We start from the raw sequence: 20,230 nt of genomic DNA on the forward strand, positions 1-20,230 counted from the left end.
CTTAAGGGGACTGCCTACCTCCACACCAGCCTCCTAGGGGATTGTGAGGGTTAAGTGACAACTCCATATGCAGGCCATGTCTGCTCAGCAAAGGTCAGCTCTTGCCATTACTTGGCTTTCCCCTCTTCCTATACTTGTCCAGCCGGGTTGCAGCTTCTCTGCCTGTTCTCTGCTGACTCAGCTCATGACCACGAATCTCAGATGTGCAATTCATCCTGTCCAGAAGTCCCACCATATTTCTCCAACCTGTTTGCCTGCCACTCTTCAAAACCTGTGTCCAAATCTCCTTCCTCAGTCCATCTGTACTCCCAGACGTTTTTGGTACAGATAACAGGAATCCCATTCCAGGTAGCTTAGGCAGAAGGAAATACTTTGTAATACCCCAGACTGCGGCAGGGCCGGGACTGTAAGCTCAGCAGCTCCGTGATGTCTTTCTGCGGCACCACCTGCAGTTTGCGGATTCAACTTTTGCTGGCTCCCCTCCCGGTCATGAGGTGGCGCCATGCTCCAGGTGTCCCGTGGATACGTGACCGCATCGAGGAAGAAGCCTGCTGATTCCTGGGCATCTTCCTTTCAGTGAGGAGGTCTTTCCTGGGAGACCCGGGGGAGCGTGGGGGTCGGCGTCCGGAAGCGGTTGGCTGTAGCTGAGCACCACCTCCCCTGCTCTCTGCCACCGCTGTCCACTTCAGGGGGCACTGCTCAGGCCCTCGCTGGCTCCTCCTCGGCTCCTTATTTGTGAGCAGTCTCCCTGGGTGACCTATCCAGGCCCCTGGCTTTGAGTGCCATCTATATGGTAGTGATCATTGATAAACAGCCTGCATATCCAATCACATGCCTGACCACCCACGTACATACCCTACAGGCATACTTAACATGACCAGAGCACACCCGTCCCTACACTCTCTCAGTGTCAGCAAGTACACCATCTTCTATGCATGCACTTACGCCAGAAATCCGGGCTTTGCATTGATTTCCCTTTCTCACACCCATTTCATCAGCATTTTGGGGCAACACTTGCCCAAATCTCAGCCCCTTCCCCTTCCTTCACTGCCCCGTTCAGTCCAGTCTGCCATCATGCTGCGCTTGGGCAGAACAGCAGCCCCTGGGCACCCTGCTTTTATCTTGCCCGTCATCTCTTCCAAGCTTCCAAAGCATCTTCTAAAACACAGACCACGCCACTTTCCCCCCAGAACCCTCCAGGGGCAGGGTGTAGATAAAGATGTAAAACTACCTGCATCTGAGTGATCCGCACCCGACAGTCAGCCCCTCTCTGCCCCTCCCCTCGCATCCTCCTCCAGCAGCTTCAGGGCCTCCTTCCTGGCCCTCGAGCAGGCTGAGCGCGCTTCCCCTCAGGCCTTCGCGCTGCCATCTCATCGTCCCTGTCCTGCCTGATCTTCACCTGCTGCCTCGTTAGCATTCAGGTGCGGGCTTCATACTTACCCAGCGAGTCCTCCCCACCACCCAACCTCAATTCGCCATCTAGAGAGGAGCTCAGAGCTTTCCCTGCCTTACTTCTCTCAGTAACACTTCGCTCTTTCCTCAGTGCCGGTTTGCTGCCTCTTTCTTTTCTCTCTGCCTTCAAGAGAATAAGCTTCATAAGACAGGATGGCCTCTGGGTGCCCACTGCTAGTTCAGCACCTGGGACAGTGTCTGCACATGTTAGGTCCCTCAGCCAATACCTTGAACAAATGGATTTTATTTGCAAAGAGTAAAACGTGAACTCCCATTGAGCTTTATCTGTTTTTGAAAGAGAAAAGCAAAACTAGTTATATTACTGCATCATTCATGATGCTGAAGAGTGTGTAACAGAAATGGCCTCTGGCCGCCCTAAATGGACAGGAACTTCCTTGTAAGGTTTCCAGCCTCAGTGCCTGGCTAAGAGCAGTGCTCAGAGCACAGAACGGAGGCCGCGGGACAGACAGCCCACACCGTGGCTGGGTCACAGTACAGGAATCAGCAGGTCTTCACATCGCTGCCGCGGCATTGCCTGTGAGCTCAGAAAGTCTCCGTGTCCCAAGCTCACCCATCAGGACCCAGTCCTGAGGGTAACAGCAGCGGACCAGACCTGACTCGATGCCTGCAGCTGGGCCAGGGCGGAGAGGAGGATCAGCCCTCAGCCCCGGTGGTGGGACCTTCCACCGCCCCAGGCTGCAGGCAGGTGGGGACGTCCCTCCGAAGGAAAGAGCAGGGTTTCCTGTGTTAGTGGGGGCAGTGGGGGCTGCTGCCGGTGCAGGTGCTGCGAGCTGAGGGGACTTGTGTAGTGTCTGAGTCTGTTGGTGCCCTGCCGCAAGCAGTATGAGCATCTGCCTAATCCTCCGTCTCCTTGGCTCCCAGTGACCAGAGCTTGTGCTAGAGAATGACCTTCTCACGGCACGGCAGAAGGCGCTCTCGGATGCTCAGTGGCTTCCTGTCACCCTCAGAGTAGACCCGGGTCAGCCGGGTGCCCCAGGATCTCTCTCCCCCCGCCCCCGCCCCCGCCCCCGCCCCAGGCTGCTCCTGCTGCCACACATGCCTTCCTGTCTTCTCTGCCCCAGCCGGTCACCTCAGAGCCCCTGGCGGGCCGTGGGGCCGTGCTCCTGCCCCCACGCCTGCTGCCTGTGGGTTCTGCAGGCGCCATGTGTGCTGGGTGCAAGTTTCCCACAGGAGCGTGAGCTTCGGGACCAGGGGCTTGGTTTCACCGCAGCTCTGGCCACGCGCCCAGCAGGAAGATGCGGTAAGCACTGGAGTGAAGGAACAGACGTGTTGGCACTTGGAAACTGGTTCCAGAAGAGGAATCCACAGGGCGGGGCTGCCCCAGGCGGCCGGCGCTCTCGGTGATGTCACTGCCATCACGTTCCCAGCCGTGGCTCCGCGGGCCCGGTCTCTGTGTGAGTGCTGGAGCCGCGCAAGTGCAGAGCCTAGGCTGCCTCAGGCCCCGAGGCCAGCTTGTTTAGAGCCAGGCAGGAGCCTCGGCGATGGCCGTGCCCAGCATCCCCGTTAGAAGGCAGGGCTCGCAGCCCCTCCCTGTTCCTCTGCTGCACCGCGTCAGGGTCACGCACCCCAGGAGGCCTGCTCAGTAGGTGGTAAAGGAACTGGGGAACAGTTGGGTTTTGTGGAAGCAAAATATGCTGTAAGATCACTGCCCCCAGGAGCGGTGAGGTGCATGGCGCCCAGCGGTAGCTGCGGTTCTGGCCCGTGGGCTTGGCTCCTGCACTTGGTAGTGCGGTGGGCGCTGCAGGGCGCCCGCGTGTGAGCTGCCCGTGGACGCCTCGGTGTCTGCGGACGCGGCCAGCCCAGGGAAGCCGAGGCTTCCTGACGCCACAGTGCTTTCTGGGAACGTGGGCAGGAAGTGGCTCGGATGTTTGCGCTCAGTGGCTGGCTCTGTGTCTGTACTGTGGCCGTGTTCCTAGTCCAGTGTCATATGACCACACAATGCGCAACGTTGGGAGATAATAAGCAGAGCTGACTCTACAGAGACACATACTGTGTGGGCATATCTGATACATGTATGTACCTCACACACCTGTTTTAGACCATGCATTCATTTCATAATTGCTCTTTAGTTATCACATAGTAGGTAAGAACCAGACCGGGTAGGTTTGAGCCCTATTCCTGAGATCTGACTCAGGGCCCGAGGGCAGGTTCCGTGCTGGAGGCTGTGGGATGGACGCCGGAGAGTGTGAAAGTGTCAGAGCGCTGGGGTCCTGCTTGCGGAGGGCTGTTGTCAGTGGGGGACCATTTGGTTTAACTCCATTGTTTAAATTTGTCGGTCCCCAAGAGTGTCTCTAGAGATGGCACCTGAGTGATCCTGAACTTGATGCCCGTGAGAACGATACCCAACTCTGCTAATACTAGAATTTAATACTCAGAATTAATAAAAGGTGCAGTAGGATGAGTTCCCTCTAGTGCACCTGTTTGCATTTGAACTTAAAATCCGCCCTTTTCCTTTCACACCAGGTCTGGGCACTTGTCCGGGTTGGAGATGGAGTGCCGCACTGAGCCCGCCTCCCTAGCGAGGTGGTGTGTTTGCTTCCAAGCCGGGGCAGATGTTGGCAGGGGTTTCTGTTTAGGGAACTGCTCCTGAGATGCGCATGGAAATCTGGGTCCATCAGCCAGGCGTGGGTCCTGTCCCCCGCACACGCTTCATTCTGCGGTTTCGGCTCACACGGGCACGATTAACTGAAAGGCAAACTGAACAGGCCACGTCGTTTTTATGACACTTGAAATCACAAGTTGTGTATTCCTGGCGGCGGAGGGGCGGCTGTCTTCACTCCACCAACGTAAAAGCGGGTCCGCGACCGGTCTCTGATCTCAGCAAACGGACTGCGCGAGGAAGGTGGGCCTGGCAGTTTTCCTGAGAAACCACACTAGCCAGGCGTCAGCTCAGGCCTGTTTGCGTAACTACTTAAGACAGCCCCTTTCAAAAAATGGCTGGGAAGACGGCGATTCCACCTGGAAAAGGATGAAGCTGGACCCGTTCCTTACACCACGTACAAAAATTACCTAGAAATGGATCAAGGACCTTAGTGTAAGAACGGAAGCTACACACTCTTAGAAGAAAGCGATGGGAAAGCTCAGTGGCATTGACCTGGCCATGATTTTCTGGACAGGACACCAAAAGCACAGGCAACAAAAGAAAAAATAGGTTAGGTTTCATCAAAATAAAAACTTTTGTGCATCAGACACTGTCAGCGGAGTGAAAAGGCAACCCATGGAAATACCTGCTGATCATTTAGCTCAGGGGGGGGAACCCTTTCCCTGCCAAGGGCCATTTGGATACTTATCATCTGCAGGGCAGACACAATTATCAACTTACACATTAGCCTGCTGCATTTGGTCATACATTTAATTAACTCACCCTCATGCCTTGGCAGGGCCAGGCCACATGATTTTGTGAGCTTATAGGACAGGCCGGACATTCCCCACCCTTCATTTAGCTGAAAAGGGATTAATAGTCAGAATATAGAAAGAATTCCTACAACTTAAAAAACTTTAGTAAGAATGAGTAGATTAAATAATTTAAAAAATGGGCAAAGGACTTCAGTAGACTTCGCCAAAAAAGAAGATACAATGACTAATAAGCACATGACATCAGGAGTTTTCGGGAAATGCAAATCAGAACCACAATGAGGTGCCACTTCACACCATAGGGTGGCTGCTATTCAAATAAAACAGCAGAAAGTAGCGGGTGTTACTCTGGCGAACGGAGCGTCGTGCCCTCTTGACGGGAGTGTAAATGGTGCAGCTGCTGAGGAAGACAGTGTGGCTGTTCCTCAAAAAGGTAAACATGGAACTCCTCCAGGATCCAGCAGTTCTGCTCCGGCTGTCAACGCCACAGAACTGAAAGCAGGTTTCAAACAATCGTGCACACATATCCATAGCGGCTTTGCACCTAATAGCCAAAAGGCGGAAGCAACCCAACTGCCCATCAGCGAATGAATACACAAGATGTAGCATAGCCATGCGATGGAATATTATTCAGCCTGGCAGAAGAAGGCCGTTCTGATGCATGCTGCACGCGGGTGACCCTGGAAGACCGGCTGAGTGGAATAACACTTACAAATGCTGTGTGATTCCTCTTGTGTGAAGAGCCCGGAGTAGATGGCTCTGATGTCAACCAGCAGGGCCACGTCTTGGGTGCAGTGTCCATGGTGACCCAGGTGAGGATCTCCCCCAGGTCCTCTGTTTTCAGCAGAAAGCACCGGCCTCTCACCCTGACACATGGCCCCAGCATTTAATTCATTAAGAAAAGCATGGAAATGTGTGCCATGCTGCTCAAGGGAGTGTGTCTGTTTCCTGGTGTTAGTTTCATGGCTGTTCTTTTGTTAATTTTTACAAAATCCTCATTCCTGGAGGATGTGCTAGTATAAGCAAAATGATATGATAACTGAGCTTAAGCTTTATGGACTTGCAAAATATTGAGTTTCAGCTGAATAAAAAGTGCCACATGAACAGTGACCATCGAGGGTTACTTTGGTTACTTTGACCAATCTACGTTAAACTTTGTACAGAACACCCAGAGGAGTAATTCCCTGACGCTGTGCTTGTCACGCTGACTGTATCCGTAAGTTCCGCATCTCCGGGCAGTCCCGCAGCTGCAGGAGTGAACACCACTCTCCGGTTGCATCGCTTATACCCCTGTTCTCACCAGCGTCCTTGGAAGCACCATACGTATCTTCTCCGTGCAGCTCGCCCCTAAGTTCTCAGATCTGTCTTTACTGCTCTGAGCAACAGCATTGCCACGGTTAGATTTACATGTGTCAGTACTTCACGTTTTTTTCAGACATTTTTCTGCCATATCGAGTAAAACACGTATGGACTCACCATTTCTGACTGCTTGGGCAGTGTAAACGGAGTAACGACTGCATTTTCCAGAAGCCGCACTCTTTGTGTTGATGTTAAAAAGCAATCCCTGTTGCCCTAGCTGGTTTGGCTCAGTGGATAGAGTGTCGGCCTGCGGACTGAAGGGTCCAGGGTTCGTTTCTGGTCAAGGGCACATGCCCTGGTTGCAGGCTCGATCCCAAGTGGGGGTTGTGCAGGAGGCAGCCGATCAATCAATAAAAATTAAATTAAAAAAAAAGCAATCCCTGTTGAAAATGTCAGCCTTAATCACCCATATTTTTTTCCTTTTAAAAAAATATTTTTTTTTTATTGATTTCAGAGAGGAAAAGAGAGAGAGATAGAAACATCAATGATGAGAGAGCACCACTGATTGGCTGCCTCCTGCACACCTCACACTGGGGATCGAGCCACAACCAGGGCATGTGCCCTGACCCGGAATTGAACCGTGACCTGGTTCATAGGTCAATGCTCAACCACTGAGCCACGCCAGCCGGACCTAAACACCCATATTTTCTAAGTATTAGTCAGGGTTCTTAATATGGTTGCTGAAGCCGCACCCTTCCAATGAGGCAGGCTTTGACTGGGAAACAGGTGGGGATGGCCTGACTTCCCGAAGGAATGTGCTTTCTTGAAACGTGGTCTTTATTGTTCATTTTTCCGAAGTTGATTGAGGTAAGAAGAGAGGCTGCCTTCCTTTGGAAGGTCTAGAAGTGGAGCAGCTGTGAGTGCGGGCGGCTGCCAGGTGCCTTGCGTCCTGCGGCTCACTGTCAGGCAGAAGTTGGTTTTTGTATGGAATCACCTTCCCAGTTTTAATTGTCGTTAGTAATAATGCAGAAAAAAGGTGTAAACTTTGTGGCCAACCCAGACACTTGAGCTTGTGTGCCTTTTCTCCTCTGAAACTTAGCAATCAGCCATTCCTTGTCTCCGGGCCACCCGGGCCTGGGCCGCTACTCTAAGGACAAGGTTTAGACGAATCTTAACAGGGTCCCTGTTTCATAGTGAAGCTACCAATAGTGCCTACCATTTAAATTTTTTTTTAATTTTAAAATATTTTTAGGATATATTTTTGTTGTTGACAGTGTTACAGTTGTCTGCCATTCCTCCCTTTTCACCCCCCTCCACCCAGTCCCCAATCCCCCACCCAGGTCTTCACCACCCTATTGCCCGTGTCCATGGGCTATGCATATCTCTATATATAAAAAGGCAGTGACCGTGACAACCAAAACGACTGTTCGACCGGTCACCATGCAGTGCTGGCATAGATGCATGAACACAGGTAAAGTCTATGAGTGAACTAAGAATGAACACGACAAATGCTTGCCTTCACGGAGCTCTCACTGTAAGAAGGTTAGGTCAGGGATGAGAATTCAAAATTGCCACCAGCACAGACGTGAGTTGCCGCTTCTCAGAGCAACCAGAGATACATCTGGTAGCAGACTGAGTGTGTGACTGAAGGGCTGGCGCCGATGTGAAGGTGGGGCCGTTCTGGATTTCCCAGAGGAGCCAATGGCTGCCTAGGGGGCAGAGCTTTTGATGCTGATTGGCATAGAAACCGACCAATCAGAACCTAATCTGGGTGAACTGCAAAGGCAGAACCTAAGGTGGGGGCTGAGGAGGGGTTTTAAGGCCAACAGCTGTTTGGTGTAAGGTGTAAGAAAGCGGTTCAATTTTTTAATAACTGGTTTGGCAGTATAGTGCATATGGCTGGCTATTAGTCCAAATATAGGGGTTGTGTATTTTTGTCTGCCAAGAGCATTGCCTCCTGCTGAAAAAGGCTTTTCCTCCCCATTTAAGCAATCCTATCCTATATAATCTATCTATACTAATAAAAGGGTAATATGCTAATTAGACCGGGTGGACCAGCCATCTTCCGGACATCCAACTTCCTTCCGGACAAAGCCATGTTGGTGGGGGCCGAGGCAGAGGCAGTTAGGGGTGATCAGGCCGGCAGGGGAGAGCAGTTAGGGGCGAGGTCAGTCCGGCAGGGGAGGGCAGTTGTGGGTGAACTGGCCTGCAGGGGAGGGCATTTGGGGGCAACCAGGCTGGCAGGGGAGGGCCTTTGGGGGCGACCAGGCTGGCAGGGGAGGGCTTTTGGGGGCAACCAGGCCTGCAGGGGAGGGCAGTTGGGGACAACCAGGCCAGTAGGGGAGGGCCGTTGGGGGCAAACTGGCCAGCAGGGGAGGGCAGTTGGGGGCATTAGGCAGGCAGGCAGGTGAGTGGTTAGGAGCCAGTGATCCTGGATTGCGAGAGTGCGGGATCGGGCCTGAACCGGCAGTTGGACATCTCCCGAGGGGTCCCAGATTGGAGAGGGTGCAGGCTGGGCTGAGGGACACCCCCCCCCCATGCATGAAATTTTGTGCACTGGGCCTCTAGTAAGTATATAAGTTCTTTGGTTTATCTCTTCTTGTCCCCCAACTCCACATCGAGGTATGTCAGTCTGTTCCATGCCTCTCTGTCTTATTTTGTTGGTCAGTTCATTTTGTTCATTAGATTTCACAAATAAGTGAAATTCTGTGATATTTTTCTTTCTCTGATTGGCTTATTGCCCATAGCATAATGCTCTCCAGCTCCATCCATGCTGTTGCAAATGGTAGGAGTTCCTTCCTTTTTACAGCAGCATAGTATTCCATTTTGTATAGATGTACCACAGTTTTTAATCCACTCATCTGCTGATGGGCACTTAGGCTGTTTCCAGATCTTAGCTATTGTAAATTGTGCTCCTGTGAACATAGGGGTGCATATATCCTTTCTGTTGGTGTTTCTGGTTTCTTGGGATATACTCCTAGAAGTGGGATCGCTGGGTCAAAAGGAAGTTCCATGTTTAATTTTTTGAGGAAACTCCATACTGTATTCCAATGTGGCTGCACCAGTCTGCAGTCCCACCAGCAGTGCATGAGGGTTTCCTCTTCTCCACATCCTTGCCAGCATTTGCTGTTTGTTGATGGTAGCCATTCTGGCAGTTGTGAGGTGGTATCTCATTGTGGTTTTAATTTGCATTTCTCTGATGATCAGTGACTTTGAGCATCTTTTCATTTGTCTCTTTAGAATAGTATCTGCTCTTGTCCCACTTTCTCGCAAATGAACTCCCAACCTCAGTGTCAGGCAATTAGTGCTTGCACTGAAAAATAACTCGGCACCAAGCCCATTTTTATGAGTAACTGTCTGCTTTTATGTTTATTAAATTAGAATTAGTTCACATGTCATTTACTATAAATGATTCTTTAAAAGCACATGAGCTGAATTTCTCAGAATCGATGAGTTTTACCTAAGCCATTGGGCCTGTCCTCGATCCCCCGTGCGTGGCCGAGGCGCAGTGAGCTGGCCCAGTGCACACCTGCCTCCTGCTGGTGAGGACTGGGTTCCATTCGGGAGTTCACCAGTGCGCTGCAAGGAGCAGTCCGTGCCAAGTCTCTTAGAAAAGACAGAAGATTCTCAAGTACTTCTTGACATTAATTTTGTAAACCAACTAGAGGCCCGGTGCATGAATTTGTGCATGGGTGGGGTCCCCCGATCACCCCACGGCCGGCCAGGGGGTGGGACTGCAGGAGGTCGGCGGGCCGTGACCTTGGGAGGTTGGCCGACCACAGGAGGTTGGCTGTGGAAGTGCACTTACCACCAGGGGCAGCTCCTGCATTGAGCGTCTGCCCCCTGGTGGTCACTGCGCATCATAACAACTGGTCAACCAGTCATTCCCATCGTTCGGTCCTAATGGTTGCTTAGGCTTTTATATATATACTAGAGGCCCAGTGCATGAAATTCGTGCATGGGGGTGTGTGTCCCTCAGCCCAGCTTGCACCCTCTCCAATCTGGGAGAGATAGGATCGGGGCCTAAATGGGCAGTCGGACATCCAAATTGACCATCACTCCAACACGCAAGATTGCTGCCCCCATGTGGTCAAAGATGGCTGCCCCCATGTGGACACAAGATGGCCCCACAAGATGGCCAGCAGGGGAGGGCAGTTGGGAGGGACCAAGCCTGCAAGGGAGGGCAGTTGTGGGCGATCAGGCCAGTAGGGGAGGGCAGTTGGAAGGGACCAGGCCTGCAAGAGAGGGCAGTTGGGGGCGATCAAGGTAGGATCGGGCCTAAACAGGCAGTCGGACAGCCCTCTCACAATCCAGGACAGATGGCTCCCAACTGCTCGCCTGCCTGCCTTCCTGATTGCCCCTAACCACTTCTACCTGCCAGCCTGATCACCCCATAACCACTCCCCTGCTAGCCTGATTGATGCCTAACTGCTCCCCTGCCAGCCTGTTTGCCCCTAACTGCCCTCCCCTGCAGGCCTGGTCACCCCTAACCACCCTCCCCTGCAGGCCTAGTCACCCTTATCTGCCCTCCCCTGCAGGCCTGGGTCCCCCCCAACTGCCCTTCTCTGCAAGCCCAGTCGCCCCCAACTTTCCTCCTCTGCCAGCCTGGTCCCTCCCAACTGCCCTCCCCTGCTGGCCTGATCGCCCACAACTGCCCTCCCTTGCAGGCCTGGTCCCTCCCAACTTCCCTCCCCTGCTGGCCATCTTGTGGCGGCAATCTTGTGTGTTGGAGTGATGGTCAATTTGCTTATTACTCTTTTATTAGATAGGATAGAGGCCTGGTGCACGGGTGGGGGCCAGCTGGTTTGCCCTGAAGGGTGTCCCGGATCAGGGTGGAGGTTCCCTTGGGGCATGGGGCGGCCTGGGCGAGGGGCCTGTGGTGGTTTGCAGGCCGGCCATGCCCCCCAGCAACCCAAGCGGAGGCCCTGGGATCTAGGTTTTATTTATCTTCTATAATTGAAAGTTTGTAGCCTTGAGCGGTGGCTAGGCGGGGCGGAAAGCTTGGCTTCCTCCATTGCCGTGGAAACCCAAGCCTCCTGCTTGCTCTGTGGCTGCAGCCATTTTTGTTGGGATTTACTTATCTTCATTTGTAGCCTTGAATGGAGGCTAGGGCAGGCCAGGGTGGCCGGGGGGTAAGCTTGGCTTCCTCCATCGCCAGGGAAACTCAAGCCTCCTGCTCGCTCAGTGGCTGCAGCCATTTTTGTTGGGATTTATTTATCTTCTATAATTGAAACTTTGTAGCATTGAGTGGAGGCCTGGGCCTGCCAGGACGTTTGGCTTCCTCCATCGCCGGGGAAACCCAAGCCTCCTGCTCTCTCCAGCTCCATGGCTGCTGCCATTTTTGTTGGGATTTATTTATCTTCTATAATTGAAACTTTGTAGCCTTGAGTGGAGTCCACGACCGGCCAGGGTGTGCGGGAAGCTTGGCTTCCTCCATTGCCGGGGAAACCCAAGCCTCCTGTTCGCTCCGTGGCCACAGCCATCTTGGTTGGGTTAATTTGCATACTCACTCCTTATTGGCTGATGGGCATGGCTTGTGGGTGTAGCGGAGGTGTGGTCAATTTGCATATTACTCTTTTATTAGATAGGATAGATTAAGAGATTGATTTAGTTTTCCAGTTACTAATTTTGACATACAAACTTATGGCCCTGGTTTATTTTTATAAATGAAGAAATGAAATATTGAAATGTTAGACCTAACGGGTAGCAGATCATTGCCTGCATTTTCTCTCTCCTCCACTCCACAGGGGGGACACAGCGCCTGCCGCGCGCCATTGGGATGTCCCTAGCCAAGGAGCTCATCTTCTCTGCACGGGTGCTCGATGGCCAAGAAGCCAAAGCAGTGGGCTTGGTCAGCCACGTCCTAGAGCAGAACCAGGAGGGTGATGCTGCTTACAGAAAGGCCTTGGACCTGGCGAGAGAGTTCTTACCTCAGGTACCTCCCATCCCACTTCCTTTTCCCTCTTTTTAGGTAACTTTTATAGCTAGCTAACAGAAACAACCATCATTTCACACACCTTAACGTCCTTGACTTGCTTTCCAAGTAGAGAAGTCCATGGCAGCCACAGAGCTGGAACTAGTTGCTGCGCTGGGTTAGCATCGGCAGCTGCAGAGCTAGAACTAGTTGCTGCGCTGGGTTAGCATCGGCAGCGCAGAGCTGGAACTAGTTGCTGCGCTGGGTTAGCATCGGCAGCGCAGAGCTAGAACTAGTTGCCGCGCTGGGTTAGCATCGGCAGCTGCAGAGCTGGAACTAGTTGCCGCGCTGGGTTAGCATCGGCAGCGCAGAGCTGGAACTAGTTGCCGCGCTGGGTTAGCATCGGCAGCGCAGAGCTGGAACTAGTTGCCGCGCTGGGTTAGCATCGGCAGCGCAGAGCTAACCTGCAGACGGAGTGGGCCGAGGCGACGCTGCCCACTGTGAGGTGTGTCACAGACACATTCATCTGGCACCGGAACTTCCCAGCCAGAGGGTTTTGTTGTAAACAGTTAGTGACTCCTCTTGATCCCCAGGGAGCATCAGGTGTCACACCATTACCTATTTCTGGAGTCAAAACTTCCTCGTGAACTCAGTCACCTATTGCAAACAGCACTCAATCGATTTGGGGTCACGGGTTCCTTGGGAATCCCATTGTATCCCTTTCCAGAATCCCTCACATTTGTTGGGAACTTTGCTTCCAGTTTCAGAAGGTGTTCCTGGAGTCCTTTGCTGTCAGACAAAGGCCAGGTCTGCTGTGACACATCTGTCCAAGGGCCGTCAGAGGTGACACACCTGTCCCGGGGCCGTCAGAGGTGACACTCCTGTCCCCAGGGCTGAGAGGTGACACACCTGTCCCCGGGGCTGTCAGAGGTGACACACCTGTCCCCGGGGCCATCAGAGGTGACACTCCTGGGGCTGTCAGAGATGACACACCTGTCCCGGGGCCGTCAGAGGTGACACTCCTGTCCCGGGGCCGTCAGAGGTGACACACCTGTCCCGGGGCCGTCAGAGGTGACACTCCTGGGGCTGTCAGAGGTGACACACCTGTCCCGGGGCCGTCAGAGATGATACACCTGTCCCGGGGCCGTCAGAGGTGACACACCTGTCCCGGGGCTGTCAGAGGTGACACACCTGTCCCGGGGCTGTCAGAGATGACACACCTGTCCCGGGGCCGTCAGAGGTGACACACCTGTCCCGGGGCTGTCAGAGATGACACACCTGTCCCGGGGCTGTCAGAGGTGACACTCCTGGGGCCGTCAGAGGTGACACACCTGTCCCGGGGCCGTCAGAGGTGACACACCTGTCCCGGGGCCGTCAGAGGTGACACACCTGTCCCGGGGCTGTCAGAGGTGACACACCTGTCCCGGGGCCGTCAGAGGTGACACACCTGTCCCAGGGCCGTCAGAGGTGACACACCTGTCCCGGGGCCGTCAGAGATGACACACCTGTCCCGGGGCCGTCAGAGGTGACACACCTGTCCGGGGGCTGTCAGAGGTGACACACCTGTCCCGGGGCCGTCAGAGGTGACACACCTGTCCCGGGGCCGTCAGAGGTGACACACCTGTCCCGGGGCCGTCAGAGGTGACACACCTGTCCCGGGGCCGTCAGAGGTGACACACCTGTCCCGGGGCCGTCAGAGGTGACACACCTGTCCCGGGGCCGTCAGAGGTGACACACCTGTCCCGGGGCCGTCAGAGGTGACACACCTGTCCCGGGGCCGTCAGAGGTGACACACCTGTCCCGGGGCCGTCAGAGGTGACACACCTGTCCCGGGGCCGTCAGAGGTGACACACCTGTCCGGGGGCCGTCAGAGGTGACACACCTGTCCCGGGGCCGTCAGAGGTGACACACCTGTCCCGGGGCCGTCAGAGGTGACACACCTGTCCCGGGGCCGTCAGAGGTGACACACCTGTCCCGGGGCCGTCAGAGGTGACACACCTGTCCCGGGGCCGTCAGAGGTGACACACCTGTCCCGGGGCCGTCAGAGGTGACACACCTGTCCCAGGGCCGTCAGAGGTGACACATCTGTCCCGGGGCCATCAGAGGTGACACACCTGTCCCGGGGCTGTCAGAGATGACACACCTGTCCCGGGGCCGTCAGAGGTGACACACCTGTCCTGGGGCCGTCAGAGGTGACACACCTGTCCCGGGGCTGTCAGGGGCTGGTGCTGTTACTGCTTCAGTCCTCCTCGATTAGCGAGTGAGCTCTAAGCTCTCTCAGAGCAGGCCCTCATATAATCCGTTCCCCATGGAAGGCAACAGAGCCTTACACTCCGAATCGATGGAGAGATAGCAAACAGAAAAGACTGTTATTGCTGTTAAGTACAATAGACTGTCACTGTAACTTCAGTAATTATATTTCTCGAAAACGTTAGGTAAATGTCTACCTTAAGAGGGTTAAAGGTCCAGGTGTCAGAAGTCATAGTTTAGATGTTGGTTAGCTGACTTCCCCTGGCTCACACCTTCATGGCGCACCCGTCCGGTGAAACCAGGGGCGCCTGAGCCAGGCTGTGGCCTGGTCCCCGTCCTGACAGATGCTCCCGCTGCACAGGGTTCAGCTCCACTCCAGAGCTCTAGCCTGCGGTCCCGGGTCCTCGCTCCAGAACGCGTCTGTCTCCGAGACCCTTGGGGCGTTGGTGCCGTCACTCTCCTCAGCTCCCCCTGCGCAGCGCCCCCCCCCCCCCCCCCCCGCCCCGCTCCACATGGGAGCACCGCTGGCCTCCCGTGGCGCCTGGGGACCAGCCTCTGAGAACACGCAGCCGAAGCGAACTGCGTCAGGATGCTGCCCAGTGACGTCAGCAGATGGCTGACTGACACCAGATGCAGAGGGTACACAGCCTTCGGAGGGGTCATCTTTACTTATGGTCTTTGTCACTGAACGGCGACTCTTCCAACTAACTGGAAGCTTCTCTGAACTTAGCATTTCCAGGTGACTTCTGTATTGGATGCCACTCCATTTTCCTGTCTGAGAGAAAGGCTCACCTGGACGGAGAGGCATTGGGTTAGTGTTCTGGGAGAGCAGCTAAGCAAACCAGCCGGTATCTAAGCCTTTCCGGCTCCCTGAGCCTCGCTGGCCAGGGTATGGCTGCGGCAGAGCCGGGCGGCCCTGGGAGCATGCTGGACAGCAGCCGGGCTGGCCCGAGGCCCCAGCCTGAGGCCCCAGCGTCGGAGCCGGGGGCTCCTGGGACAGGGAAGTGTGCGGCTCCCAGGCCAGGGCCGCCTGCTGGTAAAGGGGTGCAGTCTCAGTGAGAGGAGCTGATGGTTTCTGAAAGGGCCCTGCTGAGTGCGCACCAGGGTGCAGATCCTGCTGGGAGGGTTCTGAGCCTCTGAGACGAGGCCTCCCGGGACATTTGAAGCAGGAGACACGGGAGGAGAGGAGGCGGGCTGGCGGGCGCCTCCAGGGCTCTGAATAGGAGGAGTAGGAGAGCCTCTTCCAGACAGATATGGTCCAGGGCCCCGCACGCCCTGGGGTCCTTTGCTGTCCCTGTTATTTGGAGCCTACCTTTCATTGTCATTCAAAAGGCATTGCAAAGCAGGCCACTGAGTTCTAAGCGGCACACGAGCAGTTTCTGGGGACTCACGTGTGGGTGGATCACCAGCTCCCATCTCAGGGCCGGGGCTCCGGGGACAGGACCCGCTTTCCTTCTCCCAGAGGACAGACACCAGTTCTTCCTCGGTGACCCTCACATCCGAGGGACTTCCTGGGACGTTGTGCCCTGGCTGGGGCCCGTTTGCACTGTAGGTCACCATCGTGGTTAGTTCTCCAGGCCCTTGGAGGAGACGGCCCGTGTCTGAAACACCACGCTATCCCCATGGGGATGGGTGTCTGAGGATGCCGAGGTCCCTGTCACACTCTGGCGGGTGTGGTGTCCTGCCCAACACGCTGTCTTCCTTCCTTTTTTCTTAACTTCCAGGGAGATTTGCTGAAGAAAGGTAAGTCCCTGGAGACCTCCCAGCGCGCAGCCTGCCAGCCGCGTCCTGCGGAGTCTGCAGCGCACCGGCGGGAGCTGCTCCGCCTCCTGCTTAGGCCGCACGGCTCCCAGAGAGACTTGTGCCCATCACTGCCTCTGAGCAGCCATGGCTGCCTCCAGGCCTCGGACCCAGCCATGGGAACCTTTGAATTCTGCTGAGATGTACAGCATAATTAGCATGATAGTGATTAAATCTGTGTTTTTTAATTTTAATTTTAGGGACCTGTTGCAATGCGAGTGGCAAAATTAGCAATTAATCAGGGGATGGAGGTAAGTTTCTTAATGGTCGAGTTTGTTGTTGAAGTAGGTATTGGAGATTTAACTTAAACGAACCATGTTTAACTTCTACATTATATTTTAATGTTCTAAAATATAGCTGTTTCAATGCCACTGTCACTGAAAGCTACTGAGGTTCTCTTTATTTTATTTTATTTATCTTTATTGTTGAAAATATTACAGACGTCCCTTTTTTCCCCCATTGACCCCCTCCACCCCCCACCCCTGCCCCAGGCCTTCACCGCACTATTGTCTGTCCATGGGCTGTGCATATATGTATACAAGTTCTTTAGTTAATCTCTTCCCAACCCCAACCCCGCCTTCCCTCTGAGGTTCAACAGTCTGTTCTATGCTTCTGTGTCTCTGGGTCTGTTTTGTTCATCAGTTTATTTTGTTCATTAGATTCCACATATGAGTGAGATCATGTACTACTTGTCTTTCTCTGACTGGCTTATTTCACTTAGCATAATACTCATTTAATTCTGCAAATAGGTGCTGTTAGTTAACTCAGTATCATAATCACAGAATTGGGTGGTTTCTCTGACGGCCGCACAGCTTGTGGATTTCCCATTGAGTTAACAGACTTCCTGACTGTAGTCCACGGAGAACCAGAGCAAAGGGCCTTCTGCGCATTCTCATGCTGACACCTTGTTAGCGAACACCCATCGGGGCTCCTGGCTCTGCACTTGGCACTCCTGGGTGCTGCCTGCAGGGAAACACGTGAAGCAGGCAGCCAGGCGCGTCCGGGCCGTCCTGGGCGGGGCTCCGGCGGTGGAGGCCAGCCGGGCAGGGCAGGCAGCCGTGGCGTGGGCTTGCACTTGCAGCAGTTCTATTTTGGTTCAACGATGGGAGTTTTTAAGAAAGGTGCTTATTCCTTGCATATCCAGAGCCCACTGTATTATCGTAGGCTTCCCAGCAGTAAAAAGAAAGTGAATTTGTTAGCAATAATGCAGTTTTTAACATTTACAAAGTACTTGATTGGTTTTTAAGATTTTTGCATAATAGTAATAATATTTAGTAGCAAACACCTTATGTGACCCTGACTGTGTGTCCTTGCCGTCACACACACACACACACACACACACACACACACACACACACACCTCATTTTATTGCACTTTATTGCGCTTCACAGATAATTGCATTTCCATCAATTGCAAGACCCTCCAGCAGCACAGACGTGAGGACTCACTGAAGGCTCAGGTGATGGCTAGCATTTTTAGCAATAGAGTATGTTTTAATGAAGAAATGCACATTGTTGTTTTAGACATAGTGCAGTTGCACACTTAATGGACTACAGTGTAGTGTAAACCTAACTTTTGTATGTGGTGGGAAACCAAAAAGTTGTGTGACTTTATTGTGGTATGTGCTCTATTGCTGTGAACTGGAGCCGAACCCGCAGCATCTCCGAGCTCTGCCTGTGTGTCTAGGTACTTTATAGTCTTCACTGATTCGTTCGTCTCACCCTCAAGTACCCTCGATTGGTAGGAACTACGGGTAGCCCTTTGTGTAGACGCGCCTCTCTCGCGCACAGAGGTGAAATACCTCCCCACGGCCACATAGCTCCCACATGGTGCAGGCAGACTTGAACCAGGCGTAGGTTCCAAAGTCCCCTGCTGGTCTTCCATGTGATTTGCCACATGGCATCGAAGGCTCTGCTCTCTGGGAAAGGGGTGTTAATTTGAATTTACATTGAGTGTCCCACGCTTTCAAAAGGAATTCCTGCTGACATGAATTATGTTTTTATCCTCAGGTCGATTTAGTAACAGGGTTGGCCATAGAAGAAGCTTGTTATGCTCAGGTATGTAACAGAGTCACAGTCAGTGCCTTCGGGTAAGTCAGATGAATTACACAAGGCTGGGCAAGGCCACACTCACCCACTCCCAAGTCACACAAATGTTCAGATTGTTTCTATTTGATTGTTTCCAGCTCTTTTGGTTGATTCTGTTCACAAACTAATGACTTGTCTACATAATTCAGAAAACTCTGAGAATAATTTAGTGCCGTCTGTGCTAGAGCTGTCTCTCTGACTTGGGTTGTATCCTGTGGGTGTGACTCGAACCCTCACTGCAGGTGCAGCGGAGGGTGGGCGCGGGCAGCAGTGAGCAGGTGCCTGCTGCGGAGCATAGGTGTGGAAGACGCGCTGCCTTTCCTGGCACTCGCAGCCTTCCCTAGCCCTGATTCAAGTACCCAGCTTCCTGTTTTGTACGCAAATTAGTGGGACTTTCTGTGGAGGAACAACGGTCCTTCCCTTCTCCCTTGTCCCCCCGTCCTTCCCTCCCATTCATCTTCCCTTCCTCCTATTTTTCTGAAAGATGTGATGTTTAAGAGCACCTAAAGGAGCAAAGCGCTTTGTCCTGCTTTTCCTGAGGATTAGAAACTGCCTCAGCCTCCATTAGACTGTTGTCATGGGAGGAGCGAGCGTGGAGTTCTGCCTGGGCGCGTGGAAACCACCACCTGTGGTTGGTGAGCACATGCTGTGAGTGCAGTGAACTACAGGCCTCGTACGGAGCCTCTGAGGCCGAAGAAAAAGCTTGAAAGCATATTTGGCCACAAATCACACCTTAACAAATGTAAAGGAACAGAAATCATACCAAGTATTCTGCCAGACCACAATGGAATTAAACTAGAAATATAGGTGGAAAATCCCTCTTATTAATGGTGGGTTCTAATCTTTAATGAAGGTTAAGCCAGGCACATGTGTCAAAGAAGAAGTCTCAAGAGAAATTCAGATGTTGCTGAACTGAATCAAAATGAAAATGAAATTTATCAAAATTTGTGGCAATGCATTGAAAGCAATTGCTTTGAGAGAATTTGTAGCACTGAATGCATATATTAGAAAAGAAGAAATATCTAAATCAATAATTTTCCACTTTATAATTAAGAGCAAGTTGAATGTAAAATAAGCAGAAGAAAAAATAAACTTTAGAGCAGAAATCAATGAAAATAGAAAAACAATAGAAAAAGATTTAAAAAAACAAAAGTTGGTTCTTTGTAAAACTCTATAATATTGATAAACTTCTAGCCAGGCAACCAAGGATAAAAGAGAGAAGATAAAAATTACCAACATCAGAAATGCAAGAAGGTCCATCACTACAGGTGCCACGGACACTAAGGAGAATAAAGGAATACTATCAACAACTCTTTGCCCCAAAATTAGATAACCTAGATAAAATGGACCAATTCCTTGAAATACACAAAATACCAGAATTCACACAAGGAGAAATCACCTGAGTAGGATGTTTGTTAAAGAAATTAAATCAATAATTAACCTTCCAAAATAGGAAGCGCCAGACCCAGGTGGTTTCACTGGTGAATTCTTTCTGACATTTAAGGAAGAAATTCTCTCAGGTCTTTTTCAGAAAATAGAAGCAGAAGGAACACTTTCTGAAACTTATTCTATGAGAGCAGTATTGCCTTGATACCAAAACCAAAGAAATTACAAAAAAAGGAAAACTGCAGACTTCTATTTCTGATGAACACAGACATAAAAATTCTCAACAAAGAATTAGCAAATCAAATCCAACAATGTATAACAAGAAGTATTTGCCATAACCAGATATGCAAGGCTCATTCAGCACTCAAAAATCAATTAATGTAATCCACCACATCAATAGACTAAGCAGGAGAAATACAATTATATTAACAGATGAGGAAAAGGAATTTGACAAAATCCAACACCCATTCACGATTAAAAATTCTCAGCAAATTATGATTAGAGGGGAGCTTTCTCAGCTTAATAAGAATGTCTACAAAAACCTACAGCTAATATATTTAACTAGAGGCCCGGTGCACGGATTCGTGCACCTGTGGGATCCCTCGGCCTGGCCTGCACCCTCTTGCAATCTGGGACCCCTTGGGGGATGTCAGACTGCCAGTTTTA

General features: G+C 52.3%; 1 protein-coding gene across 7 annotated transcripts in view; it reads left to right on the plus strand.

Annotated features, from left to right (window-relative positions):
- AUH (AU RNA binding methylglutaconyl-CoA hydratase) overlaps nt 1–20,230 on the plus strand; it is a 187,936-nt gene that overhangs the window by 164,278 nt on the left and 3,428 nt on the right. For all 7 annotated transcript variants that reach the window (XM_054726826.1, XM_028133124.2, XM_054726828.1 and 4 more), the window contains 3 exons: nt 11,874–12,061; nt 16,291–16,341; nt 18,101–18,148. In XM_054726826.1, coding sequence (XP_054582801.1) covers nt 11,874–12,061; nt 16,291–16,341; nt 18,101–18,148 — 287 coding nt within the window. The remainder of the gene's footprint in view (nt 1–11,873; nt 12,062–16,290; nt 16,342–18,100; nt 18,149–20,230) is intronic.

Source organism: Eptesicus fuscus, chromosome 15 (assembly GCF_027574615.1).
Source record: "Eptesicus fuscus isolate TK198812 chromosome 15, DD_ASM_mEF_20220401, whole genome shotgun sequence".
Lineage (NCBI taxonomy): Eukaryota > Metazoa > Chordata > Mammalia > Chiroptera > Vespertilionidae > Eptesicus > Eptesicus fuscus.